The sequence below is a fragment of the Caloenas nicobarica genome, chromosome Z, assembly GCF_036013445.1.
Source record: "Caloenas nicobarica isolate bCalNic1 chromosome Z, bCalNic1.hap1, whole genome shotgun sequence".
In the NCBI taxonomy this organism is placed as follows: domain Eukaryota; kingdom Metazoa; phylum Chordata; class Aves; order Columbiformes; family Columbidae; genus Caloenas; species Caloenas nicobarica.
Genome location: NC_088284.1, coordinates 21,114,447 through 21,140,651, shown reverse-complemented (window position 1 = coordinate 21,140,651; position 26,205 = coordinate 21,114,447). Strand labels below are relative to the sequence as shown.

Below are 26,205 nucleotides of genomic sequence, written 5' to 3'. Positions count from 1 at the left end.
ACATGGACTGGCAAGAATTCTGCCAGAATAATCCACGAATGTATTCCCTGGATGCCCTGCAGGTGAGCCAGGCATCATTGGAGCCTTGTGAGCAGAAAGAGAAAGCCATCAACTAAGCGTATACGCACTCTAGGATAAAAACTTGCAAGTTCCATTTTGGATGGGTCCAAATTGAACTCTTAAAACATTTATTTTAAATAAATGAAATACGAAAATACTATGAATTTATTTGTATATAACAATAACACTTTAACATTTAGTCGAGGAACCATGAAATCTAAAAACTCACTACTTACATTAAGAACTCACCCATTACAACTCAGTACTTTAGTGATGACAAATTCTCTGAGGGACATGGAAACTCGGTATGGTTGCGGTGTGGCTCTTTGGTGAGTGAAACCCACCTGGGACACAGGACTCGTGCCTTGGGCTGTTTCTAGGGCATGAGACTTGAGGAGTGTCGGGCACGTAACAAAAGCAGGTGTTTGAATTCAATTCCATCAGTATCGAGGGTTTGGAGCTAAAACGTGTTATTTTTACAGTAAGGATCAGCTGAACTTGATCCACTCACTACCTGGAACATCACCAACACCGGCATTTGGGAAGAACATCCTGCTGTGCAACGGGAACCAGAGGACTCAGTCTCCATTACAAACTTGTTTGTCATGAGCCAAACACATATTTAAGAACTATTTCAGTGCTACAAGATATTTCACTTTAGAGCTAATGTTCAGCACAACCTAATTATTCCCACAGTAACAACATTCTCACTAGTGACACCACAACAGCAAAACAAAGGCTAAAGTTTGACTCAAATTTTAAAATATTAAATAGCTTTTTTAAATGGCCACACCTCACTAAAATACTTATGCTGAAAATTGCCCATGCCTACCTTTATACACGTTAGAGTTGTTAATATAAGCAATAAAGAACCTCAAAAAAATACAAAAGGGCATTACTGAGTCATTTAAAAAAATACTTATTTATAATTAAAGTTTTTTCAAAAACTATCGTGATCTTTTATAGCTGCAGATAATGAAAATACACAAGAATTATTCTGCAATTTTACAGTACTGAAATGGAAGATTAAAAATACTCATTTCATTCTTATTTAGATTGTGGAAGTGTCCATGTTGTCTTAAAAAGTACAATACGGCTAGTGTTAATTCTAAAAGCCTGTCAATATCCCCTTGATAGGTAAGCTACAACAACAAGTTTCCATATACAGAACTTGCACTCAAAGGGAGAAAGCAGTAAGAATAAAAAAATTCGATAATCATTTTAGTTATGTATGTAAAAATCTATAGCCATACAGTGAAAAAATACTACAAAGCTATGTCAACATAAAGAAATTAAATTCCGCCACTGTATCCACCACTGCACTGCAGCACTTTTAAAAAAACAAAACAAACAAACAAAAAACCAAAAATAAAAAATCCCCAAAAAAGCCCAAACCCCAGAACACTTATTTTTTTGATGTAAAAAAATCCTTATGTTGGTGCGTGCTGCTGCCAATGATGCGTTTGGCGCTGGCAGGACCGCGGCGCTGCGCGCAGGCTGAGCGCCGCAACCGCCACAGCCGCGACCTCGGGCTCTCTTCTCCCTCAGCCCAGTCACAGCCAGCAGGAACACCCTTCCCAAAAACGAGCACTTCGTCATTCACAGCAAGTAATCTGAATGTTTGTGACAAGCGAAACAAAACTAGACATTACTCTAGGTGCTACAGAAGGGGAAAATTCAACTCTTAACTAGTAAGAACCTTATTTAATTTATTCTGTAATTAGTGTGTATTATATTATAGCCAACAGATCCCATCAAAGAGCATATATCCCCTTTGGCATATCACATAATACAATAATGGTCCAAATCCTCTCAACTAAAACAACTCCAGATTTCATGTTTCTATTGATTAATTATAACTTCTTTCTGATAATTTTATTCCAATAAATACCAAGCAAATTGAATTAAAAAAACTTTCTTTGCTACTGGAAAGCCACGTGACAAGGAAACAATTTGTTTATGAACAAGGAAATATTTGTGTTACCTATTAAAAATAAGACACTTTAATAGAAATAGCATCAGAAATGGCTAACAGACAACTTCATTTTAGACTCTATCTGCATTAAATCCTTGTTTCTATCATTTAGGAGTTTCCTTGTGAAGCATTTTCAGCTCTTTCAACTCATAACATGTTACATGTCATACAATCCCTCTGTTCTCAAAGTATGAATTTCCCACTACAAAAGCTGCTCCTGGCCCTGAGAAATACAGTATTTCATTGTTTGCTACAAAAATGTTCTGCTTCCAGAGCTGCAGGGGAGCGACTTCTGATTCTTCTACTTCTCCCTACTTAATAACACCACCTAACTTAGCCTGAGAAGTAGCTTTTTATACAGTGATGAAAACACCATTAACAGTGAAAACAAAAACATGCTAAAGCTGTTCAGAAAAAATTCCAGTGGTAAAACAGCAAAAAGGCATTTCCCATAGGAACAACTACTAACTAGATTCTGAGGAGTTATGAACCATTTCAGTTTAATGCTTTTGTGTGTTTTGGTTTTTTTTTTTTTTTTACATGAGAATATTTTGGAATACTATTCCTCACAAATTGAATAACATATTTGAATTCTGCAAGCTACTTTGATAAAGATAACCTCCTACCATAAATTAAATTTTGAAAAGAAACATAATACAAAGAATTATTTACTCATTGAGGAACACCTGTTTTAGACAAATTCATCTGAAAACACAGCAGGGTTTAACAGTCCCCTAAAAAGATTAAGTTTTAGATTTTTTCTGTTTCCAAATGCTGCTTTTCTTACTCTCTAGGAAAGTGAACAGTTTTTGGAAGGCTGTGCCAACACAGTTGAAGCAAATGCTTCTGAAAGCTTGCATTGAATTTTTTTCAATTTACAAAAATGTGAAAACATCTTTCAGTTAGTAAAAAAATTAGTCTAATGTACAAACATTTTTTAACGAATTCATTTGTGAAGGAATGTGGCGTAGTTACCCAGACATACCCATTCACTCCTCAGATACTGGTAGCTATCTCCTCTCAACACGAACCTCTCTAAGTGAACCCAGAGAAATGCAGACATGGCCAGTCAGCCCAAGCAGAACAGTGACTCAGCTTTCCCCAAATTCAATCTGCCATAAATTACCATTTGGACAGCACTAGAAAGAAATTGAAGCATACAAGGAAAAAACTATAGTTTCTTTTTATATCAAAATGTACTCTTGAAAATGTGTTTGGCACAGTGCTAAATCATATAGTTAATACTAAATATTGCAGGATACAATAAAAACCTGGAGTTAACTTGTGTTTACACCCCTCGAGGGATAAAAATAAAAAGATAGCAATTATTCAGAAGTCAGCCTATACAAACTGTATAAACAATATTTTATGCCTTGTTTTGAAAACCACTGATATAGTAAATTTTACATAAAAGACTGCAAAATAATATAAATGGATTTAAACAGATCTTTACAATAAGAAATTCAAATGGAAACAGACAAGTAACAAAGAGAAGTAAAAAAATTTATTGCAGTATTTGTTCCACCAGGTTTGCTGGGGATCCCTTTTCTTGTATTATTTCAGGGTGACCTAATACATCAAAATCTACATTTACAAAAACTCCTCCTGCAGATAGGTCATAGATACTGCATGCTTGCTTTTTTTTTTTTCTTTTTTTTTTTTTCTTTTTCTTTTTTTTTTTTTCTTCAACAGAATAAATTATATATCCAGGAGATTCTGCCATTTTACAGCCTGGAAAAACAATGCTTCCCTGGAAACTGGGCTAAGCTAAAGAAAGCCATCCGCTGCTAGGTTAAACTCCAAGAACACTTTATTAAGAACATTAACAGACTAATTTCCAACATTCACTTGTTTATTTTTTTTAAACAGAAAGTTTTTTTTCCAAGATATAAACAATTTTTTTGTTAAACTATAATACAGTGGGAGTAAAAATGAACTGAGAAGTTTCTGCTGCACAACAGCGAAGGAAGCTCCCACAAAAATGTTTACCAAACATTTCCTTCTGTTTTCCTGCGTCGCAGGTTCCATTCTTACTCTTCATTTAACTGATTTTTTTTTTTTTGCCAGAAAGTTGGTATTTCAAGTTTTTCTGTTATTTCAATTCCTGTAAATTTGGCTGCATGTACAAATTCATTAGCTGGAAGTTCCATCCTTGGCGGCATACAGCGATCGTAAAGTCTGCACAACTTTATTAGTCAGCTTATTAGCACTCGTTAGAGCAATTTTTTTGTAAATAATGTCTGACTCTTTAATAGTGTCTACCCAAGGCACCAGTTTGCGGCCATCACGGCGCTTAGCCTCAGTCCAGGAGCCACTGTAGGAGCCTGCCATCCACTGAACACTGAAGCCATTGCTGGTTTTCTGTACTACTCTTGCAATTTGTGGTCGGTCTTTGTACTTTGGACAGCAAATAGCGATGACATCCATGACATCAACACTTTCATTCATCTGTGCTGCCAACTCCGTAGAGTCTGAATTTCGTTTTGACCTTCTCAATGACTAAAACATTGGGGGGAAAAAAGACCAAGTGTTACACAAAAGAACTTTAGTGAAATTATTGCTTTTATTGCTTTTAATCCCTTGACGCCGGGAGTTGGGATTTCCCGGCACACATTCCATTGCCGGCAATGAGACGCACCGCGACCGCCAGCGCCAAGGGGTTAACATATCCTTGTAAAACCACATACTCTTAATTTGTACCCGTGTCTTTATCTCTTATTGATATATAAAATTATATATACACATGAATCATAAAGCTACATATAAACTTGGCAACAATAAAAAGGATAACACACAGTACATTCCAAAGGAAAATTAATAACTTTTTATATGGGATAAATCTCATTGTCTAGGTTTTTTTTTTTTTTATTGTCTTTTCTGTTAAACTTTCTACAAAAGTTGTATAAACGGTTAAGTAGAGAATCTCTATCTACAAAATGCTTTCTTTCATGTGGATTACATTACTTGGTGTACATTTAATATAATAGACTGACATTTATAAGCACATAAAAATCATTTTACGTAATACGCTGCGAAATACGTTGACTCCTCCTCCGCCTCACCCCTGAAGTGCCTCCTCCTCTATCCTCCCCATCACTTTCATCGTCCTCTGTCTCAGCTGCATTGTTTTTAGGGCTGCCTCCTCCAAGCAGCGAGGTAATTGCCTTGTTCCGAGCATTTGTGCTAGCTGACACCTCTCCATCTTCTTCCTCTTCATCAGGATCCAAATGTTCCATAAGGAGCTTGAACTATTAAAAAACACCAGATAGGTCCACATTGTAACTTTAAAAATAGACAGTTATATCACATTACATTAAATAAAAAACAAATGGAAAGGTAAAGAAGCAGGGTGAAACAAATGGCAGACAACTTCAAACTTCAATAGCTTATGTTTGTTCTACAAGCTTTTTACTTTCCTCTCTTGTTTTAGTAGATCTGTAAAAGCTTTCTTCCTGTGTTTCCAAAATTGCAAATTTTCTCTAATTGATATTTAAAGACTACGGGTAGGTGAGGGGCAAATACACTAGATCTGCTCTCAGTTCCTCTTACGGAAACAGTCACAGATAACATGAACAAGTTATATGGCAGAGGTATACAAGATCGATAACACAAATTAGAAAACACTCTATAAAGACGAATATCCTTTAGTTGAAATTAATTTTCATTGTGTTTAAACTTATTCCAAGTCTTTGAAAGACAGACCTGTTCAACATCCTGAAAGGAAGTGGTAAGTTACCAGTACATCAGGTAAGATTACCAGGAAGTATTATGTTTTGAAACATTCATCCAATACATCAGCACCTAATTTCACACTTAGACTGTGTTACCTAGTTTTCCAGATTTTCCACAAAGAAAGTTTACTTACATCTAAGTACTGTTTTACTATACTCCTCTTCACTTCTTCAGTGATCTTGGAATTAGCCATATCACTTCGCAAAAAATCCAGAGTTTGTTTTGGATGGAAATGCACTCCTGTCTTCCTGTTTATCGCTTTATCATAAACTTTTGCAGATTCAGATGGAGAATATTTCTGAATTTTACTGTTTAAAGAAAACAAAAGGGAAGGGCTTTTAAGGAAAGTTCAAAGTAGTTTCAAGGAAAAGCTTTTAAAATTCTTCAATATAAGTAGTTATATTTTAATAATTCCATATAGAAGAGACATCCTGGTAAGAAATGAAATAATTGCTTTTTCTAAGCCAAAGTTTCGTTTCATTCAACTTAGCACATTTGTTTTTTCTCTTATACAAATCTATGGCGTAAACAATTCATAACAACCAACTATAAAAAACACCTTCCAAACTTCATCCTTACAAAGAACTCACTAGATTACAAGATGGCCTATTACCTAAATATCCTTACCTATCAGAGAATCCACAGAGGTTCTTCAAATGCTGTTTCAGCATCAACAGTAGCAATATGCCTTGGGAGACATTTGCAAATTCAATTAAAGGAGCTGAATTTTCTGGTAAACATTTCATCACAGAATTTATATCATTTTCTTCATCGGAATCTGAATCAGATTCTACTCGTTTCCGTAACCTCCGAGGCTTTGAAGCTTCCTCCTCACTTTCACTGTCACTACCGCTGTTACTGTCACTCTCAGTCTCCTCATCTGATGAAGGTTTTCTTTCCTTTTTTTTGTCTTTCACCATAGACTGCGAGACAGAAATTAACACACATATTCCAAAATTAGAGAAAGCAGCATCATGTATGTTTCTAAAAACAATCTTTCAAAAATCATTACTGGCTTAAATTAACAAGAATTCCCTGAACAATGTTATTAATTTATAACTTGATATTCAAAACTAAAATTATTTATGGCAAAAATATGCTGAAAATTTGATCCAAAGCTCATTTTTTGCAAGGTGGGTACAGAAGGAACTGAAGCAGTAAGTATCCACTGATAGGTTACTCCTAAAAAGGCTGCTTAAATTTGTTAGCGGTGATAGTAAAATGCAGTAGAGGGCCAAACACAATAAATCAGGAAGAATATCTGTTTCTCTTTCAGCTGGATATAATTTCGCTGTGTCACGTAGATTTCCATATGTACTCTGGCACAGACAAGTCCAAGCTTTCTTTAATCCTTGTCTCTTAAAATTCTACAACACTACATACACTGCTGACCAGAGAAACCTTCAGGTGACCATACACAGTAGTAATACTAACTAATCCTACTACCTCTAGAGCTACAGAATTTCATATGTGCATTATTACACACATAGTGTGATTTTTCATAATGTAGAACATAAGATGTTCTAAGCAGGATCTCATCGTTTCTGTGCTGGATGCTACACACTCCTCCCCTATCTGAAGAATGTACTGTCTCTTTCTAGCAGCTTAAAATCGACTTGGGTAGGGTGACAACTCAAAGCAGTGTACTTTCCAGGCATCAACGCTGACTTGTACTTACTAGTCATGTTGGACATTCTAGAAACAAGTTTGCTTCCTGACAGTTTGTTACCTTCTATTGTTAAAGTTGTCCAGGAAATGAAGACATTGAAGTCTTTAAGCAGCAGAGGCCTTTTTGTTACAGGGTTATGTATTGCCATAACAACAGATACCGTATTGTGATTTAGGTTCTTATATTCTACCTTAAGAAAAGATATATTGGGCATTCTTTTCTTGCAACAAACAATATATTTAAAGTCTCTCAGGCAACACACATGCAATTGCCATCAGCTACTTGATAACGAAATAAACATCCAACTGGATTTTATTATTAAAATTATACAAACAACCACAATAAACTAGTATTTCATGATGATTCTGGGTTCATGTGCTTCCAGATGCATGCAATTACCTATTATTCACCCATTTCAGGGAATGATAATAGATTTGATATTAAGATCTCAAAATTAATAATTCTTTTTTAAAACAGTAGGCAGCAATATAACGAGAGTTTTTAAGTACTGTCTACCAGATGCAGGGCAGAACAGGATGTGTTGCTTGTTTTTTAACTTCTTACAAAGTAATGCTACTGGTCCATATCATAATAATGGTACTGTATTCACTGAAAAATTGACCAAATTATATAGAAGCTTATGTTGCCACCATAATAAATATACTAAAAAATAAATGTACATACCTCTTTAAATGACTGTAGTAGGTTACTACCAGAAACTGATAGTGTAATGTCTATATGATGCATTATAAACAGTGGCTCCTCCTGTGTTTGATAAGGAAAACAGGCTAGATTGTCTGCTATGTACAAGAGCATATTCACCTCTGTTTTCTGGAAGTTAAAAAACCAAAAGTACACATAAGTACACATACAAATATCTTAGATTTAGACACTTAACCTGTGTTCTTAACAATCTAGAGCAAAAACATGATCACAAAATTTATTCTACATACACCCTCAAACCCACCCTAAACAACACATATAGATGCAAAATTCAGTCATACTTGAAGATATATTATTTCTGATCAGTCCAAACTGGGTATAGAAAGGTACAGAATAACAGAAAAGGAAAAAATGCATTATATTATATAGGTAAATACCTTATATTGCAAAGCAAAACAAAGCACACTAGGGAAATAAAATTATCAATAATTATGTCATAAAATACATTGTAAAAGGAGAATTTAAGCCTGTAATGCTGTATTTTGGTTTCTTTTTAAGTGAAAAAAATGCCATGCTTACTGCAGTATCATCAAAGAGGTTGAGTAAAGAAATTAGAAATGCTCGTCTGTGTTGACGGTTCCCTCTGATCATGGAGTACAGGTGTGAACACAATGCACTGGATGATTCATCATGTCTAAAACCTCTTACAGGATCTTTTGGGCAGGTATTGATAGCCTGTTGTACTTGGTAAGACATCTTCATACCAGCCACTGCTTTCATCTGAAATGGAAATATACTTATTTATATTTAAACTACTGCTTTCAAAGCAGTAGAACTTATTTAAGAGGACGTTCACCTGAAGTTTAACTTTAAAACAGGCACTGAGGCCATACTTCCTTTTGAGTTGTCAAATACATTAAAACAGAACTTGTGGCAGACATCAAAATGTATTGTGAATAGCCTTCACTGTAAATTCACTTAGAAACATCCCACTGATACAGGAGAATCATTGGTAAACATTATAAAACAGACATCCCTACCTCTTATAAAATAAATACTCATAAGTACTGTTCAGTGAGGAAACTATTATTATGAACTATAAATTAAATTTTTGACTGGAAGAGACACTGCAAATTATTATGTCCTTTTTGTTTCCAAGAACAGAAATCTCCAAACAAGGGAGAGTCAAGATCTTTCTTACAAATGCTTATAGTTATTGTTGTTACTTTATATTCTTTTTCTGCAGCTGAGGCATATTCAGGTTTAAATCACTACAGAACATAACAGCATTAAATTAGAATTACTTACGTGAATGAACCCAGCATATTTTTTGTCTATTTCCACCAACTGCTGGTCAGCTTTATTTCGCATAGAGGGCTCTGGATCTGTGCCCATAGCAATTAAGTACGGCACACACTTGAAAAATAAACGAAATGATTATTCATTGTACCTCCTCTTTCTCAGTCTTTGTTCTTCTACTACACTGTTCTTACTATATTCTGACTACTGCAGAAACTAGATTAGGGAACTATGCAACTTACTCTCTGACTACTTTCTGCAAGCAAATAGTATAGAAGAAAGGAGAGACCAACATTATGACAGAAGTGCATGAGGTTTCAGCTACTATTTCTTTTTCTCTCTAACTCTAAAGTCAATTTACACTACAAAAAATGCCACTAAAAAATCCCCACCACTTATGACTGAACATGCACAATGTCTGCAGTATAAAAAAAATAATTACAAAAATATGATATAAGCAAAGAATAGCGGAGGTGATGACTGAAATTCTGACATTGACTTTGGAATTCCATAGTGTTTGGAGGACATAGGGATTGAGGTGGAAGCAAGCTGATGTTTTCCAGGATAAGAAATCAAGTGAAGACAACAAGTTGGCATACACCTGAAATTTGTAACAGAAATATGCTCCGATGTACATTTGTACATGGTCTTTGGGCACTGGCTGGGGTTTTACATCTTGATCCAAAACCAGAAAATACAGCATTTGAAATCTCATTGGCTAACCAATGTAAAACAGATTAAAAAATATGCTTTCTGTGAAGGCCCCTTTTTACAGTAAGAAATTACTGTAACACAGCTGCAAGAGGAAAACCGGATATTTATATACCAAGAAAACCGCTGAGACCCTGAGTGACAAATACCATACCTGAACAGGATGGATGAGACCCTGGTTTAACGTCAGTGCAATGACATTTAGAGCAAAGTGGCGTACATTGGACTGGGTATGAAAGAAAGCCTCAAGGACCTGTTTGAGATATAGCTGCATGATGGAACTACTCATCCCTGAGGAAATATCACCCATTTCTTTCAGGTCTTCCTGTTTTGCTACTTTTTTCCCTGTAAAAAGGACAAAAGCAATAGCACACTCAACACAGTATAATCATTTACTTTGCCACTACTTGATGCATGCTGATCTTTAAGGTATTTAATTTAAAATATTTCTTATGTTGTATTTATTATTGTCTATCTGCAAGTTAACCTCAGAGGAGATTTTGACAAGAAGTACTACTACCATAATTACAGTAATTATGCAACCTGGATTACTTCCAGGCTGTATACATCTCTGAAGTAAATAATGCACGTATAATGTGTATATACCTATGCACATAATGAACTTTTGAAAAGAATTCTAAGATACTTTGTGTGCAATATTATTGCTCAGAGAACAATCTTACTCAACTCAGTTCACATATATAGTAATTGTATGCCAGAAAAGTTAAGTTTTGTGTGCCTCATTAGCACAGAAGAACTCGACACTTACAGTCTCTGTCTGCCTGCTGCATACGTGTATCCTCCTCCTGCAAGTAGGTCTGAAGGTTTTTTAATACCTGGATTTTCAAGTTTACTGAACAGTTCTTATCTGAAAGAATGCTGTTGTAGAGAGTCTTCACTTCCTGCTCAAACATTAAACTTGGGTGTTGTATAAATGCAAATCCTAAGGGTGGAGAAAAAATAGGAAATAATTCCACGTTATTATCAGCTAGAAATAGTATTTCTGCTTTTTATGCCTTTTTTCTAAATAGAGGTATGAAATTTGTCTCCTCACAACAGCACAGTTTTTTCAAGTCCAAACAGTATTGCTTCTCTATATGGACACCATCCACAGCTATCAGCCATGACCGTTCTATTAACTGTGACTCTGATGGATAAAGATGGGGTGTTGACCAAGGGCAGCTGCACTAAGAAGAGTTACATGGGTCTGGGCACATGTCAAGCCTAGTAGCCTGAATCTGAATGACTAGGAGTTCTCACAAGAACAAAGGAATAACATTACTAAAAATTATCCATTGTGGAGAAGAATATCCTGTTGAAACTGTGAAGAGTTATTCATACGGAGGCAGAGCAGATGTAGAAAAATTTATAAATATCACAAGTGATTAAAAATAAAAACTTAAAAGAAAAACAGTGAATACATTAAAATTTATACTTCTGGCTGTCATTATTCATATACCCATTAAGTTCTCTTTAAAACTATCTGAAGCATTCCCAAGGCTACATCTCTTGGAAGATACACGCTATAGAACTGGTTTTAGCTGCAGCCTTACCATCGCCAAGGAACTGGTTGTTCTAAGTCTACATTTCATAAAAAGTTTTCTAAATTTGTGACAGTATGTACCATTTTAGATCACATATACAGATTTAGAAGTGCTGCTGACAGACTCTTACAGAGTACCATTAAAAACCAGTAATGAGAACACAACACCCCTATTAATTATATTTAACTGCTTGATTTTTTTCAAGACTCTTCAAGAAAAGCAGATACTAAATATATTCTTTTATGAGCACGGGAAACTAAGATTCTGAATGAACACAAAGAAAACATATGAACTTCAAAGAAGAATGGGGGGAAAATGAAAGCAAACAAAATTATGCAAAAGCAAAGTATAAAAATAGTTGTAGCAAAGGGAAGACTGAGCCAAGTTTTTAAAACTGGCTCCATGCACACAGAAAAGACAGTGTAGGTAAAGGCTAGGGAAGGACCTCAGTATGTTTAAGATCTCGTTTTGGTCTCAAAACAAGAAGGAGAGAAAAGCAGGTGAGGTGGAGGGGAAAGAGGAGGAAAAAGGAATGATGGTCTTTGGAGTGCACTCTATACAGGTGTATATTGATGCAAGTAACTCGACCATCTCTGAGCAAGTCCAACCCACTCCTTAAGGTAAATTTTAAAAGAAAAGCATGTGCATGTATGTGTAACAACACATAACACTTCTTTCCTTCATTCACTTAAATGAGTCCAAACCACCAGTATTCTCAGGGAAATTCTTATTTTTCCATCCCCTGTAAGTGGGGAAGAAAACTTATTTAGTCTAAGAATTTGTCATAAGAGATTAAAAAAGGCACCTGTTGTGTTCTTTTAAGGACTGACTTTACATCTCAGGTCTGCCCTCACACCATGTCTCTTCATACCTTTGTTTTCACTCTGTTAAAGAGTCCTAAGAGTAAGCACTAAACTTGACTGAGTAAGATACTACCTATTAGATACCCACAGGTTTAGCTAAATTTATTACCAAAATTTTCTAACCTCAACTTGCCTTGCAAGTACACATCTGGAAGAGAAGCATAACCATAACCATTAAGCTTATGGTTAAGCTTAATCCCCCAACAGCAGTGACACATCCCAAAGCAAAGGCTAAAACTGTCGAGTGCCCTTAATGAAACGACACACTAATAACTGCTGATAGGAAAGTACACGCTCTTTGCAGGACCTTCACCGTGTATGTATGTTGTATCACCTTTTCACTTGATTGCTGCACACAAACGTTGAATGGCTTTGACAACTTTGCTCGATTACCAGCCTGTAAAGTGGAACTTTGCACTGTCTACCATATCTCTGTATATTCAACAGTTACCCTCAAAATAGAACTAGTACTTAGATGAGGTCAATATATCACTGAAAACAACTGTCCAAGGTTTAATTAAAATAAAGACTTTTGTGTACAGATTAAAAAAAAAAATCTGAAGAACACCTACTGACAGCCATGCCCGTTTTCTCCCTTCCTCCAAACTGATCACAGTTCAGTCTATAATTTAGAAACATTTTTGGTGAATGCAACATTTTCCACATCCATGAGCAAAGCAATAATGTCTATGGTTAGGATGACAGCCCCTATCCCACATGCAATATTCTGTAGAAGACAATTACGTTGGACTAGACTACAGTAAGTGTTGTGCACCTTGATATAATGCCTAGAAAAACTCCAACTAGTCCAGAAAACCATAGCATTCCTCCTCTACCAGAGGCAACTCTAAACCCATTAATCCCTCTCAGCTGTCTGAAATGGTTTCTCATTGAATATCAAATCAAGATTCAGTCTTGGTTCTTATCCTCAGAGTCCTCCCTGCTCTGAACTGAAGAAGGATATCTAAAAAGCCACCTAAACAGCAGGATAAAGAGACAAGTTCTTGTCCACAGTTAAACTCTAGAATGCAAGCTCAGGTGCCTGGGAGACAACTTTCTTTAGACTAAGCCATAAACATGAACTGAATTCTTCCAGAAACTGAGGCCTATCTGCCCCAAAAAGATTCTCTCACATGTACAGTTTTAGTCCATAAGCAGAGGATGGACATGATGTAAACTATCTAATGGCAGTTCATGTACAACTGCAAGTCACTGAAATACCGCACTAATGCTTTCAAATAAAGAACTTATTTAGAAGTGAAATACAGCTAAAATCCCATAAGAAACTCTAATATCTAGACTATGACCATCTCAATGCCTCACGAAATCTCAGAGCACTAGCCGGCTGCTATAAACTGCTTGAGTCCCCTTGACTCCTGCAGCATATCTGCTCCTATGCTTAAAATATTCAAAGTTTTTCCAGCACTTCTTCTAGGTTTATTTTTTTTTTAACCATACTTTGTGGACGGAAAAATAAGATCTGGAGTTACCTCATACTTGCATATAGAGAAAAAATAACATCTCCAGTATTCTGGAAATCCACTACAATTTAAGACCTGGTCACACATCAAAAGGAATTCACTGTCAAAACCGTCCACGCTGCTGCAGAAGTATGCAACTAGCAACTTTTTCTATGGCCAGTTCTCAAATAAAGTGCACAGTAAATTCTGGTTTTAAACAAACTCCCTTGCTACTAACAAATACATTAATTCCTACTGATATGTATGGATTTTTGCTACAGCAGAATAATAAGAGCTATTAATATTTCTTACCAAGGCCAATAATAGCTTTTGTCTGTACTTCTTCATCTGAATGCTTTGTAAAATACATCAGCAGTTCAAGTACTTTATCCTTAATGTTAACCTGAGCAAATGAAAACAAAAATAATAACTATTTGAAGATGAATCAGATGTTTTTAATCTCTTATAAAAAGTATATAAGTATCAAAAAGAAAGGGACAAACACAATCTTACTGCATGGCCTTTGCAAAACCACTATTTAAAAACCAAAAAGGTATACTGTATGCATTATGAAAAGACACATAGCTTTAAGGTGCTAGGAATAACCTGCTTTCAAATTGAAGTTGCAGCATTCAATACATCTAAGACATGGAAAGTAAACGCAAGTTATATTACCTTACTGTTGCCCTTAAAATCTTCCTGATCAAAATCAAAATGCCGACACAGTGCTCCAACAGTGAAAAGTGATCTAAGGAGTGCTGGTTTATTGGCAGTAAGTATTGTACTGTTGGGGTCTTCTTGGTGTTGACTTTTTAATTTCGAAAGTGCACCTATAGTAAGATAAAAGTTTTGATCACAGAGTTTAATCGTGGCTCGTCACCAAGCTAAGACTTGTAGCCAAAACTGAAAAGTGACAATTACATGTTGTGGTTCTACCTACCATAGTATCTATTAAAACAGGCCCACACAAATTTATAGTTCTGGGTGACCTTGTTCACAACAGCCCCAAGACAGCTCACACAGTGCTGAACAACCTAGGAGGAAAAAAGAACAAATAAATTATATGTTTAGAAGTTAAACTGAGATTCTTGTGAAGTTATGTAGGAAAAAGCTATGCTGAACTAAAACTAAGAGCCTACCAGATGTAATGTCTGTCTCCTAGGCTGCTCTGACTCATTAAAATATAGCAACAACACATACAAACTCCAGTAAAACAAGTACACTGATTTCTCATGGCTCGAAAGTTATCTTCATAATGAAGACAGACTTTCTTTAAATCAAAACCATGTATTTCACAATGTGAAATTGAATCAACTGAACAGTAGCAATTAAAAGCTTACCGTCATGCCATATTTGATGATGAGTTTCATGAGATCTTCCTCAATAGTGGCAAGAAAAGTCTCACTTGGGTGCTCCATTAGCGGCACTACAAGCTCTAAGATTTTTGCAACATTGCAGATCACCATGAAATCATTTTGTGTCTGAAACAACAGTATTTGTAGCATTTAACATTTCTGGCCATGTAACCTATAAGCTAAATACCTGTAAGTATTATTAACATGCACTCATAGTCAAACATACCAATTCACGTCAGGTATTTGATAATGATCTAAAAGAATACGTACATAGTTTGCATCTGCTATGAAATTACATCTTATTATGACAGCTTGTTCTGTTTTGTACAGAACTTATGGAAAGAAAAAAATTCATACAAGCAGAAGTTCATCTTTCATCAAGGTTGTGACAGACCTGAAAACTTGTCTGGATAATTTTTTGAAGTCCTACAATAAATCTAGGAATTCTTCCTGACACATGCACACTAGAGAACACACAACACCTGCAAACAGGTATCAGCAACAAAATGAAGTTGTGTTATGACTCTATGTGCCTTAAACCAAACAGACAATAATGTACAGAAATGTAGAAATTACAATTAAAATTATTACTTGTTTGTGTTATCATGACTGGGTATGTATTCTAAGCAAGGAATCTATGGTAAGCATTTATCTATTACAGATATAACCTGCTAGAAATCGACTTTTTTGACAAATCAATCTCGCTAATCAGGATAGCATAATTCCCAAATGCTACTATCAAGCTATTCAACATATTCAAGCTGACAGTGGTAATCCTACATTTTATCTCAACTGATGTAACCCACTATGGCTGCATCAAGTAAATTATCAGATAACCCTTTTGTATACTGTTTGATCAGAAGCAGCTCTAAAAGTCTGTTGCAGAGAGCAATTCAGGGCTCAATCTGGAAAATGCTAGGCTATACCTACAGTATAAGCTGTTAACAATGACTCTCAAGCCTGCGCTGGGCAGCTGTCACCCTCCAAGCCACACTCCTCCTTGAGCCATGGCTGCATGATCCTGCCCTGCTCCTTCCCACCAGACCAGGGGTTCATCACAACCCCCACTGACCCAGCTGAGCTAATCAAACTGGCAGAATGTGCCACAACATTTCAGAGAAGGGGGGCCACTTTAATGGAGTGGATGGTTCAGCATTATAGCTCTCTACCATTTTTGTGGGCTAGACTGTCTTACAGGGGAATACAAAAACACTAGCCTTACCGATCAGCAAAAAGATCTAGTGTCTTCAGAAGCCATGATGCCCACAAAATAAAACCACAATTTTAATTTTTCTTTTCCTACCTTCAATTTCATCAAGTATACAAGAGAGCCATTCACTTTCATGCTTAATTATAGAGGGGGAAAAAAAATTTACTTACACTACATTTAGTGGTCAGGTATGGCTGCATGGTCATGGCGTGTTTGACCATTAGCTGTGGCCTGATTTTGCTGAATAAGAACAAAGTGGTTATGCAAGCAACCAAGCGACCAGAATTCACACCTTTGTTGTCAGAATCTGCAAGAAATTAGAAAACATAAAAAGGATATGAAAATAAAGTAATATTTGAGCAATTAAAAAGACATGGCCTAAGCACCATATGAATATCTTTTTTACTACCTATCTTTCAAAATCAATGCAGAATATTCTTATTAGAGATGAGAACATAATGTCAACATTTGTAAGTGATTACAAAATATGTGAAAAAAGAAGCAATGCTTTGAAGATATCACTAGTTTTTAAACTACTTACTGTACACAGGACACTGGTCCAGCCAACGATTTGTATTACAACTGTAGAACACACTAATTTGAACAAAACTTGCCCTGTTTGTTTTAGTTTCAGTGATCTAAAAGTTTGAACAAGTTATGTTAAAAGTAGTTTTGTTATTGTGGTTAGTTAATGACAATTAGGGAAGCTTTATTATTTACTTGGCTACCTATTTTCACGGCACTCCAGGCTAAAGTAAAATCAGAAGGGTTTTTTTTGCTTGAAAATTAACCAGTGCATACAAGATGTAGAGGAGAATAACAACATAGGCTAAGAGACAAAAACAAAGCAAAGTGCTCAAAAGTTCATAATGATCTCAAAAGCAGTAATGGACTACCATCATTTTTGTGACAGGAATTCTGTAACAGTAACTTCTCCTGGTAGTAATGTGAACAACCACTGTTACAGTATCACACAAAATTCAAAGGAGTTTGGGTAAGGGGTTGTAAATAATATTACCTGATAAAGATTCCTCATATTTAAGAATATGCTCAACCAAATTGTCAACAAGCTGAGTACAGGCTTTCTTCACAGGTTTATATGAGGCATCCTCTTCTGACTTCAACAGCTGAAGCAGACGAAACATAAAATGATTTAGTATTAAGAGAGCATTCATTTACATTGGATACATCCTGGTTTTTTAACAATTACTACGAATACACAAGGATTTTACCCTACAAAAGTATTTAACTTCTTCATAAAAGTTATATGGTGAAGAAAAAATTAAGGGAAGTAAAAAATCAAGCCAAAATGCATGAGATGAAAAATTAACCACAACAAAACCCAGAAAAGTTCTACAGATTTTTACACTGGTATGAAAGCTAACTTTGTGCTTAATGAAATAATGCCAAAACCAATAATGCAGTCATACTTGCCAGCAGTAACTAATAGGAGTTTGAAGGCTTTTTGAAATGTTTAGAAAAAAAAGAGCAAATTCAAAAGGAATGTTGTTTTTGGCACTAAGCCAAAAAAAAAAAAAATCAGATGAACATGAAACATAGTTTTCTGAACATTTTCATCAGTTAGCCACCTTCTGTATGACTTCAGGTACTGAAATTTTGTCCATGAAGATCCTTTAATACCTAAGAAGGATTGAGACCATACTATAGCCTTTTCTGCACCACAGGCATTATGAAGCTCTGGTTTACTCGGCTACCTATTTTCATGGCACTCCAGGCTAAAGTAAAATCAGAAGGGGTTTTTTTGCTTGAAAATTAACCAGTGCATACAAGATGTAGAGGAGAATAACAACATAGGCTAAGAGACAAAAACAAAGCAAGCTCAATTCTTAGAAAAAACAGAGTGAAGTATAATACAGAAGCAACCTATATTCTGAAGATTCACTGCTTCTACAAACCATGTAACAAACACATCGGATGTGAAAACACACTTATCACTTTAAAAAAATCTACACTACACTAGATGCTTCATTTCAGAATTAAGTATCTTGGCTGTGGACTTCATGTTCTGTCATTGTTGAGAAGACTATGAAATTAAAACAAACCAAACAAAACTATTCTCACAACCGAGAAGTAAAGGATTTTTAAAACAGATCATATGGAAAGACAGAAACTGTCGGAGACAAAATTGCACCAATGAAGAATAAAAAAAATCAGTATTTAAAGAGCATGAATTGATTTGTCTACTGTAAAGGACTGCTTTTGTAGTCCCCCTTCAGTGTTCCTTATTACCAAAAGAAACGTTAAAATTCTATCATACGTTCAAAATTCATTACTTACATTTTGAAGAAGCTGTTCAAACCAATCATACCCTGTATCTCTACAAGCTGCAACCTAGAAGCATTTTTGAGAATAAACTGGTTAACAAAAAAAGGTATCTGAAGAAAAATTACTTCAATACAGATGGCATTTTAAAAGATCAGTAAACATGTACAGATATATATTCATATGCATTCAGTAAAATGATTTTATATCTTTGGAGATACGAAACTGTCTTCTGCATTTGAAAAATATTTCTCACCATTTAAGTGACTTCAGAATTCTTATTCCATACAACACAAGGCCTACACATTTTACTGGAGATCATAGAACATTTTGCTTAGGTTAAAGCACAAATACAAGTGTGACATATTAAAAATGAACATGCACGTGTATGTATATATATTTTTATATAAACAAAGCCTTCACTGGTATCATATGTCAGGAACAGCTCACAGGTGCTCCAAAGTGGAATTGGCAGGAGGACTGAAAGTTAAGCTGAAGTCAAATCAACTGACTTCTCAGTCTAGAAAAACACAAGCTAGACTGCCATTTTGTAAAAATATTGAAAAGCAGGATGAAGTTTAAACCCATAAGTGTAAGTAGTGAAGTGAGTACTTTTATTTGATATTTACATCTTGGTATAATTGATATTAAACCACCTTTTCAGCATAGTGGTTTTACACAGCACATTTTCACTACAAGTTAAAGCATTTTATCTGAAATAGATTTTGTTATTTTGGAGACATGCTATTTAATTTGCTGCTCCTAAAAGCTGCAGACAATTATGCAGATACTGGTTTATACCAAGTGAGAACATGATCCTGTATTTGTTAAAACAGCTTATTAACCTTTCAAAATTAACGTTATCAGTTGTTTAAGAAAAATGTTGTTTTAAGAGACAACTTCTTAGTTAGGCTTAACTATATGCTGCTACTAGCATCTCCTGGAAAAATGCTAAATATAATAGAAATTTGTTGTGTTTTAATCAAACAAGTCTCTAATCCAACCTGAATATAGTGTGGCCTCAGTTATCATTGCCAGCAGATTAGTGAGCATTTAAAGTTTCCTACAGCCTCTTCCATCACATGAATATTTTTGGCACATATTCAATGCCAGGAGATATAAAAAGAAAACCATCTGACAATTAAACCATTGTACTCTAAAAAACCAGACAATATTTCAAAGATACTAAAAACATAATCAAATTTTGCACACAACTTAACTCGGATTTGTTAAACATACCACATCAGTGATGTTTAGTATTTTCCTTGTCATTGCTTCCTTGTCATGGTGTGGAGTTGGAGTAAACCAGAGCTTCTGGAATGTCTCATTTACTAATTTCTGAAGGAAAAAAAATATTAGCAGAAATACATAAACTTATCTTGGCATATAGGTATTACTTCTAACACATCCATACAACAGATTTGTTGATTATACATGCCATTTTGTAAGGAATTATTCAACCAAAGTCAGACCATTGTAGCAAATGTTATCTGAGACAGACACAGTTCTACTGCTAAACTGACCTCTAAGCAATCTTCAGCAAAATTACCACTTGGAACTGATGCTACAGAAAATGGAGTTACCACCTTCCTGCATTGATTTGCATTCCTCAGGAAAACACAGTACCCTGAGAAGCTGGCAACTGAACACAAGTTTATGATTTCTACAGCAGAACTAGCAGCAATGGTAGGTTACCTTGGAGTTTTGAAAACAACTGTGACAAGGTGTGTGAGAGAGAAAAGCCAAGTACCTCTACCCAAATGTAGGAAGTACGTTCCCTTCCAATGTTTTTGGATGATGGAAAAAATGGAATAGAATGAAAGTGAACAAAATTATTCCTATATTACTTATAAGGCATATGGTTGTAAGAAGCTCTCCTCATTCATTGAAGATAATGCCTAATTTGTTCTCATGTTGTTAGAAAGGCAAAGGGAAGGAGGAGAGAGAACAAGGTCATCTTCCTTTCCCAGCAGTACCTTGCATCCAGCTGTTCATCTACTTCCTGATTAACAGTCTTCTCAGAAAGCCACTTGGCTTTATCTCAAGTGGTAAAAATATACGCTGCAGCTTTAAAGTTGCAGATTTCAAATACCAGTGAAAGCGTGATACAAAATTGTTACAGGCGTGTTCTTAATTACTCCAAAATTTTAAAATTATTTTGCCAAATCAAACAAAGCCATCGTTGTCAGGTTTAGGATTTAACAAATAATCTGAGTTCTGTGCTCTTCTGCGTACACATTGCACAAAGACTGCAGTATGAACAAGTAAGTAACATTTCAGGGGGAATAACTGATTCACTGAGCATTCAGAATTAATGCAAAATCAGCACAGATAAATATTTTATATTTTTTATACACGGATCTTACAAATCTGGCATATATTAACATCAAATACTTAATTTTGACTTAAAGTTTATTTTCTTTGCAGAAAGAAGTTTTATATGCCTATGTTACTTTTTAAAAAAGAGAAGTACCAGAGACAACAACCACATGAAGAAAAAACAACTCTAGAAAATAACTTTTAAAAATGTCTTGATACTCAGTAAGAGCTTCAAGAAAATAGAGAAAAAGAAAGAAAAATAAGTTAAAGAGCATTTCAGAAAGCTAAGATACTTGCTCTCAAAAAGTAAAAGTGAATAGAAGTCATAAATATTACAAAGAAGCAATGCAATACTTTTTTTTTCAAAATATAAAAAACCCTAAAATAATGATAATTAAAATCCTGAAGGATATGTTGCATTCTACCTTAATGCCTTCTTCATCATTGACTCTCCGAATCATTTTGACGCACATCTCTGTAATTTTGGGAAATGTTGGTTGTTCAATGCAGATATCCCTAAGTATCTTTATGACTCTTTTTCTGACACTGATACCAGTATCCTGCAAAGAAAAAAAGCATCACACTCTTGAAAACAGAGTAGCCATGGGAATTAATTTATGCATTATATGAATTAATATTTGAAGACCACACAATCCGACTTCCAAAGTTTATTCAGAAAAGGCATCTAAAATATTCTGGAGTGCATTTATACAAAAGGTTAGAATAATTTGTACCACCTTATTTGCAGCAATTCTATCTGAGTCCCCATAATGCTGAAGTGCTTTCCTCCATTATACCCTCACACCTAAGAGCTCGTGATGTTGCCAATATATAATTCCACTTGTTAATTTGAGATCTTACAAGATAGATGTGATGATGCTTTAGCTACTCCATCAGAACACAAAAAATTCTTCCTAGATGGATGAGGAGCTTCATATTACCTTATTCAAAACGTGTTGAATCGGAATGTCAGGATGAATTGCTTTATGCATGCTCATATGCACGGGAAGCTACTTATCTCTAAAACCCTTCACAAACATGTTTGATCATGTAACTATAGCAAATGAGTAGTATTAGACTAAAAATCTGACATGGATGTTAGGAGCTAGTGTTATCTTACAGTTAAATTAACATTGTATTTTATCTGAACGCCCAGACAAAAACCACTTTTTGTACAAAGGCTCTAATAACAAGCCTTTTAAAACACCAAAAATAGCACGGAAAAGCAAAGTAGTTTTATCCTTTTTTTTTTTGCCTTTTGGATTACAAACAGGAACTTTAGATTACTGCTCTTCATCACCAACACTACTGAACTGCGATCAGTGACCCGTACTCTAGACTTCAGATATGTGGTGAAATTCTTCATTTCACCTCATTTGTGCCTTAATAATGGAATCAAAAGGAATATAATCCTGGTTCTGATGCAGTACAACTTTCTATATATGTTTACCTTTTGATGTAACAAGGCCTCACTGGAAACAAGTGTTCCATTAAAACATTATGTTCCCCATTAAAACAATCAGATGTAATTCAGTCTTGGGGTCATAATTCAGTATTACTAAACACATAAATTCAGTTGACAGCAAATTTTCCAATTCCACTTATTTTATCATAAATACCACAAGTCACCGTACCAATATTCTTTCAATCAGCATGTCATAATACTGCTCAGCAAGCTGAGGACGACAGAGCACAAATCTCCCAAGAAGCTCTACAGCTGCTTCTCGTACACTAGTGGAGTTATCCATTAACCGTCCATGAACACCTCGTTGCATATCCAGCTAAAAAGAACAAATAAAACAGAGATTCAAACTAAGAAATGAAGATTTATTTTAGGCATAACGGAAGAATGTATGTGCATGATGGATATTTCATTTTTTACCCTGGCTAGAATACTGGGGTCTACAGCAACAACCTCAGACAAACACTTCATGGCTTTTGTTCGAACAGCAATTGCATTTTCACCAAGTACACGCAGAATCTATTCAAGAGAACAAAAACAAAGATTCAGTTACTTTGGGAAGGTAGCAAACAATGTTTAACAGGCAAAAATGCAGCAGAGTGACATGAAAACAATTTAAATAAAATAAGAATATCTCTCTACTAAAAATAGAATATATCTTCTCAGACAGTAAAAAGGTGCCTGCATGGCACTCATAACTGAGCATAAATATTTACTAGGATTTCCTACATCTGGAAGATGGGTCCAAACAGGATTTTTACAGGGTCCTTATGTTCACTTTAAGTCCCTTCATTTTAAACTACCTTCATCATTCAGTTATGGCTTTCGCCATTGTTCTTTTAACAGGAGAGTTGGATTTGGGCACTATAACTTCAGGAATGGCTCTGTATGCAGATCAATTTAAGTAACACAACTAAAGTTAGTACTGGAGTTCAAACATGTCACCAGGCAACATATTAGTGTTCTACTCCTAGAAAAAGTGAAGAAACAACACTGGTCAAACAACAGCTTCCAAAGTGATAGTAACATGCACTGCAAGCAACTGACCAGCATGGCTTCTATTTTCAAATCAAGTCAATTTCATGAGTTAGTATTACCCAATGCATGCATCTTACAGAAACTGTGAAAGTGATTTCAACATTTTGTAACTATTCTCTTACCATATACATCTAATTATAATGATTTTGCCATACACATACATGGGCAAGTAAAATAACATAAGTAGAATATGTCATATGAAATGCATACAGGAAACATAATCACTTATATCATCAATTCAGAATACAAAAAGTACGGGGTACTAACAGCATGGGCTGTTAGATACCTGTGCTCAACAATGAACAGATTCTGCACACTACGGCAAAAGTGTTCAGAGTCAGAAAGCAACTGTGTTTCACTGCTCTAAGACTTCCGGCACAGTTTACCTGTGTCAAATAAATATCGAAGCTCTGGGCAAACGGCCTCATAGAGGCCAAGTAGCGAACAATCAAACATGCATCTTCATAGTCCACAGTATCAGAATTCATCCTGCAACAAATTCCATATGTTAATAAGGACATGTTTTATTTAAAACATCAAATGTATGGCTAATAAAGAAGTAAGTGGTACTGAAACATACTTAAATGCACCAAACTGTGATGGAACAGTTTTAATGATGCTCCGAAGAAACTTTTTGCGACTTTCTGCTCTATGCATGATTTGTCCTGTGGTCTCAACATCTTTTGCATGATGAGTTCCTTCAGATGAATCCTCATCCTTCTGAGATTTAATTGCTTTCTCTGTCTCCATAGTTGTATCACGGAACCACTGAGCTATATAAAACTTTCGAGAAAACTAGAGAAGTATAGCAGGATGCAAAGAAAACAAAAACAACAGATCCAAAAATGAAAATCAACAGATTTATAAAGAGATTGAGTGAAGCTAATGCATCAACAATATTTTGGAAAACACAACCAACAGTATATGTTAGAGTAAGAATTTAATTGAAGCACTAATATGCATAACTGAAAATTATTTTATTCAGTACATGTTACTGAAATAGTTTTTATATACACTTGACAATAGAAAGCTGAAATTTACCACTAAAGATGCATCAATTTCTGTGTTCACATCCAGATAATCTAGTAAAGCCTTTTGCAGCTGTTGAATTTCATCTTCTCCTCCTGAAACCTGTCAGAAGTTGAAAAATAGTTATATATATAAAAAAATTGCACAGTGGTAACTATCATCTAAAAATCTGAATGTCCACATACAAAATACACTGATAGCAGTTGTTTTGATAATTGCGGAACATAAACAATTTTTCAACAATTAGTTATAAACTGCATAGGGACTAAAATAGACTGTGGCTTTAAAGTATAAAAAAGATTAAAGCCAGGATAAGACTGTTTTTTCATTCTATGACCTTGTGTGAAGACCTTCTGTCAGAGAGGAAAAAAGAAGGGCTGAAACCACACTTAGCAGACTGACACAAAGTTTAACCAATACAAGTAACTGTTAGCTGTCTCGCCAATATCAAATACTGAAACTGTGTTTTCTCACGTGAACAAGGGATAAAAGGTAAAAAAGTAAAATAAAAAGAAATAGGAAACAGCAATAAAAAGGTATGAAAATCATCAAAGAAGTAAAAATGACTTATCCCTTTGTAAAAATATTTGGTGTAACTGTTTTCAGGGATAAAGCATTGATACAAAGAAAATGCAGCAAGTGTGCATGAACTAGAAAAGAACTTAGAAGAGGTTGTTCTCAAAACCACCAGAGCTCCAGCACTGAAGAATCATGCTCTTTGAGATTCAACTAAGTTACTATCAGTCAAAAAGCTTCTGAACAAACACACATTTATTAAAAAAATGTCATCTAGTGCATAAAGCCTATCTGCAGAACAGGGTAATATTAATTTTCCTGTGAAGCACTTTTAAGATGCATAGAAAACATTAGATATGAAACACTCATCTGAACACTAGTGCTGGAGACTATGTATCAGATTTGTAATATCTAAACTGTATGAATTTTAAAAACAGAATGGATTTTTTCCAGGAGGTTATTTAATAGGAAATACACAAGGAAATATGTATTTCCCATATTTATTTAAGGCACACCACGAAGTACGGGGAGGTGATTTGAGACAGCCAGTAGAGCTTCCCCAAGGGCAAGTCCTGCCTGCCCAAGCCAGTGGCCTTCTGTGATGGAGTGACTACATCAGTGGACAAGGGAAGTACTGTTTAGTATTTTCATCAATGACACAGTGCATCGAGTGCAGATGACACCAAGCTGAGTGGTGCAACTGACACACCTGAGGGACTGGATGCTGTTCAGAAAGACTTTGACGAGATCAAGAAGTGTGCCCATCCGAACTTAGTGAGGTTCAAGATGGCCAAGTGCAAAGTCCTGCACCTTCTGTGATTCTGTGTATATCCTGATCAAACAATGATCTTGTATATGACGATGAGACAACGTACTTCTCCCCATATACAGGCTATATATAGATATCCTTAGGTCCTTGCAGCTGCTAATGTTACAGCACGCAAAACGATCTAATATTACAGGTCTAACAGTTTAACTCTCTACAACCTGTATATGAATGCCAGAAGCTCAGTTACC

At 35.3% G+C, this 26,205-nt stretch overlaps 1 protein-coding gene across 5 annotated transcripts in view; it reads right to left on the bottom strand.

The window, feature by feature from the left end:
• Positions 1 to 265: 265 nt before the first annotated feature.
• NIPBL (NIPBL cohesin loading factor) overlaps positions 266 to 26,205 on the bottom strand; it is a 155,830-nt gene continuing 129,890 nt past the window's right edge. For 4 of the 5 annotated variants that reach the window (XM_065657827.1, XM_065657826.1, XM_065657830.1 and 1 more), the window contains 23 exons: positions 24,685 to 24,774; positions 24,224 to 24,438; positions 24,030 to 24,132; positions 23,026 to 23,124; positions 22,778 to 22,924; positions 21,569 to 21,703; positions 20,064 to 20,162; positions 18,840 to 18,893; positions 17,560 to 17,668; positions 16,712 to 16,848; positions 15,317 to 15,457; positions 14,917 to 15,010; positions 14,652 to 14,806; positions 14,289 to 14,379; positions 10,879 to 11,052; positions 10,264 to 10,454; positions 9,408 to 9,515; positions 8,679 to 8,879; positions 8,121 to 8,267; positions 6,395 to 6,690; positions 5,901 to 6,075; positions 5,098 to 5,283; positions 266 to 4,534 (listed from right to left, as the gene is read on the bottom strand). In XM_065657827.1, coding sequence (XP_065513899.1) covers positions 4,169 to 4,534; positions 5,098 to 5,283; positions 5,901 to 6,075; positions 6,395 to 6,690; positions 8,121 to 8,267; positions 8,679 to 8,879; positions 9,408 to 9,515; positions 10,264 to 10,454; positions 10,879 to 11,052; positions 14,289 to 14,379; positions 14,652 to 14,806; positions 14,917 to 15,010; positions 15,317 to 15,457; positions 16,712 to 16,848; positions 17,560 to 17,668; positions 18,840 to 18,893; positions 20,064 to 20,162; positions 21,569 to 21,703; positions 22,778 to 22,924; positions 23,026 to 23,124; positions 24,030 to 24,132; positions 24,224 to 24,438; positions 24,685 to 24,774 — 3,513 coding nt within the window. In that variant the 3' untranslated portion in view covers positions 266 to 4,168. Of the gene's footprint in view, positions 4,535 to 5,056; positions 5,284 to 5,900; positions 6,076 to 6,394; positions 6,691 to 8,120; positions 8,268 to 8,678; positions 8,880 to 9,407; positions 9,516 to 10,263; positions 10,455 to 10,878; positions 11,053 to 14,288; positions 14,380 to 14,651; positions 14,807 to 14,916; positions 15,011 to 15,316; positions 15,458 to 16,711; positions 16,849 to 17,559; positions 17,669 to 18,839; positions 18,894 to 20,063; positions 20,163 to 21,568; positions 21,704 to 22,777; positions 22,925 to 23,025; positions 23,125 to 24,029; positions 24,133 to 24,223; positions 24,439 to 24,684; positions 24,775 to 26,205 lie in introns of all 5 variants that reach the window. The other variant, XM_065657828.1, reaches the window with a different exon arrangement.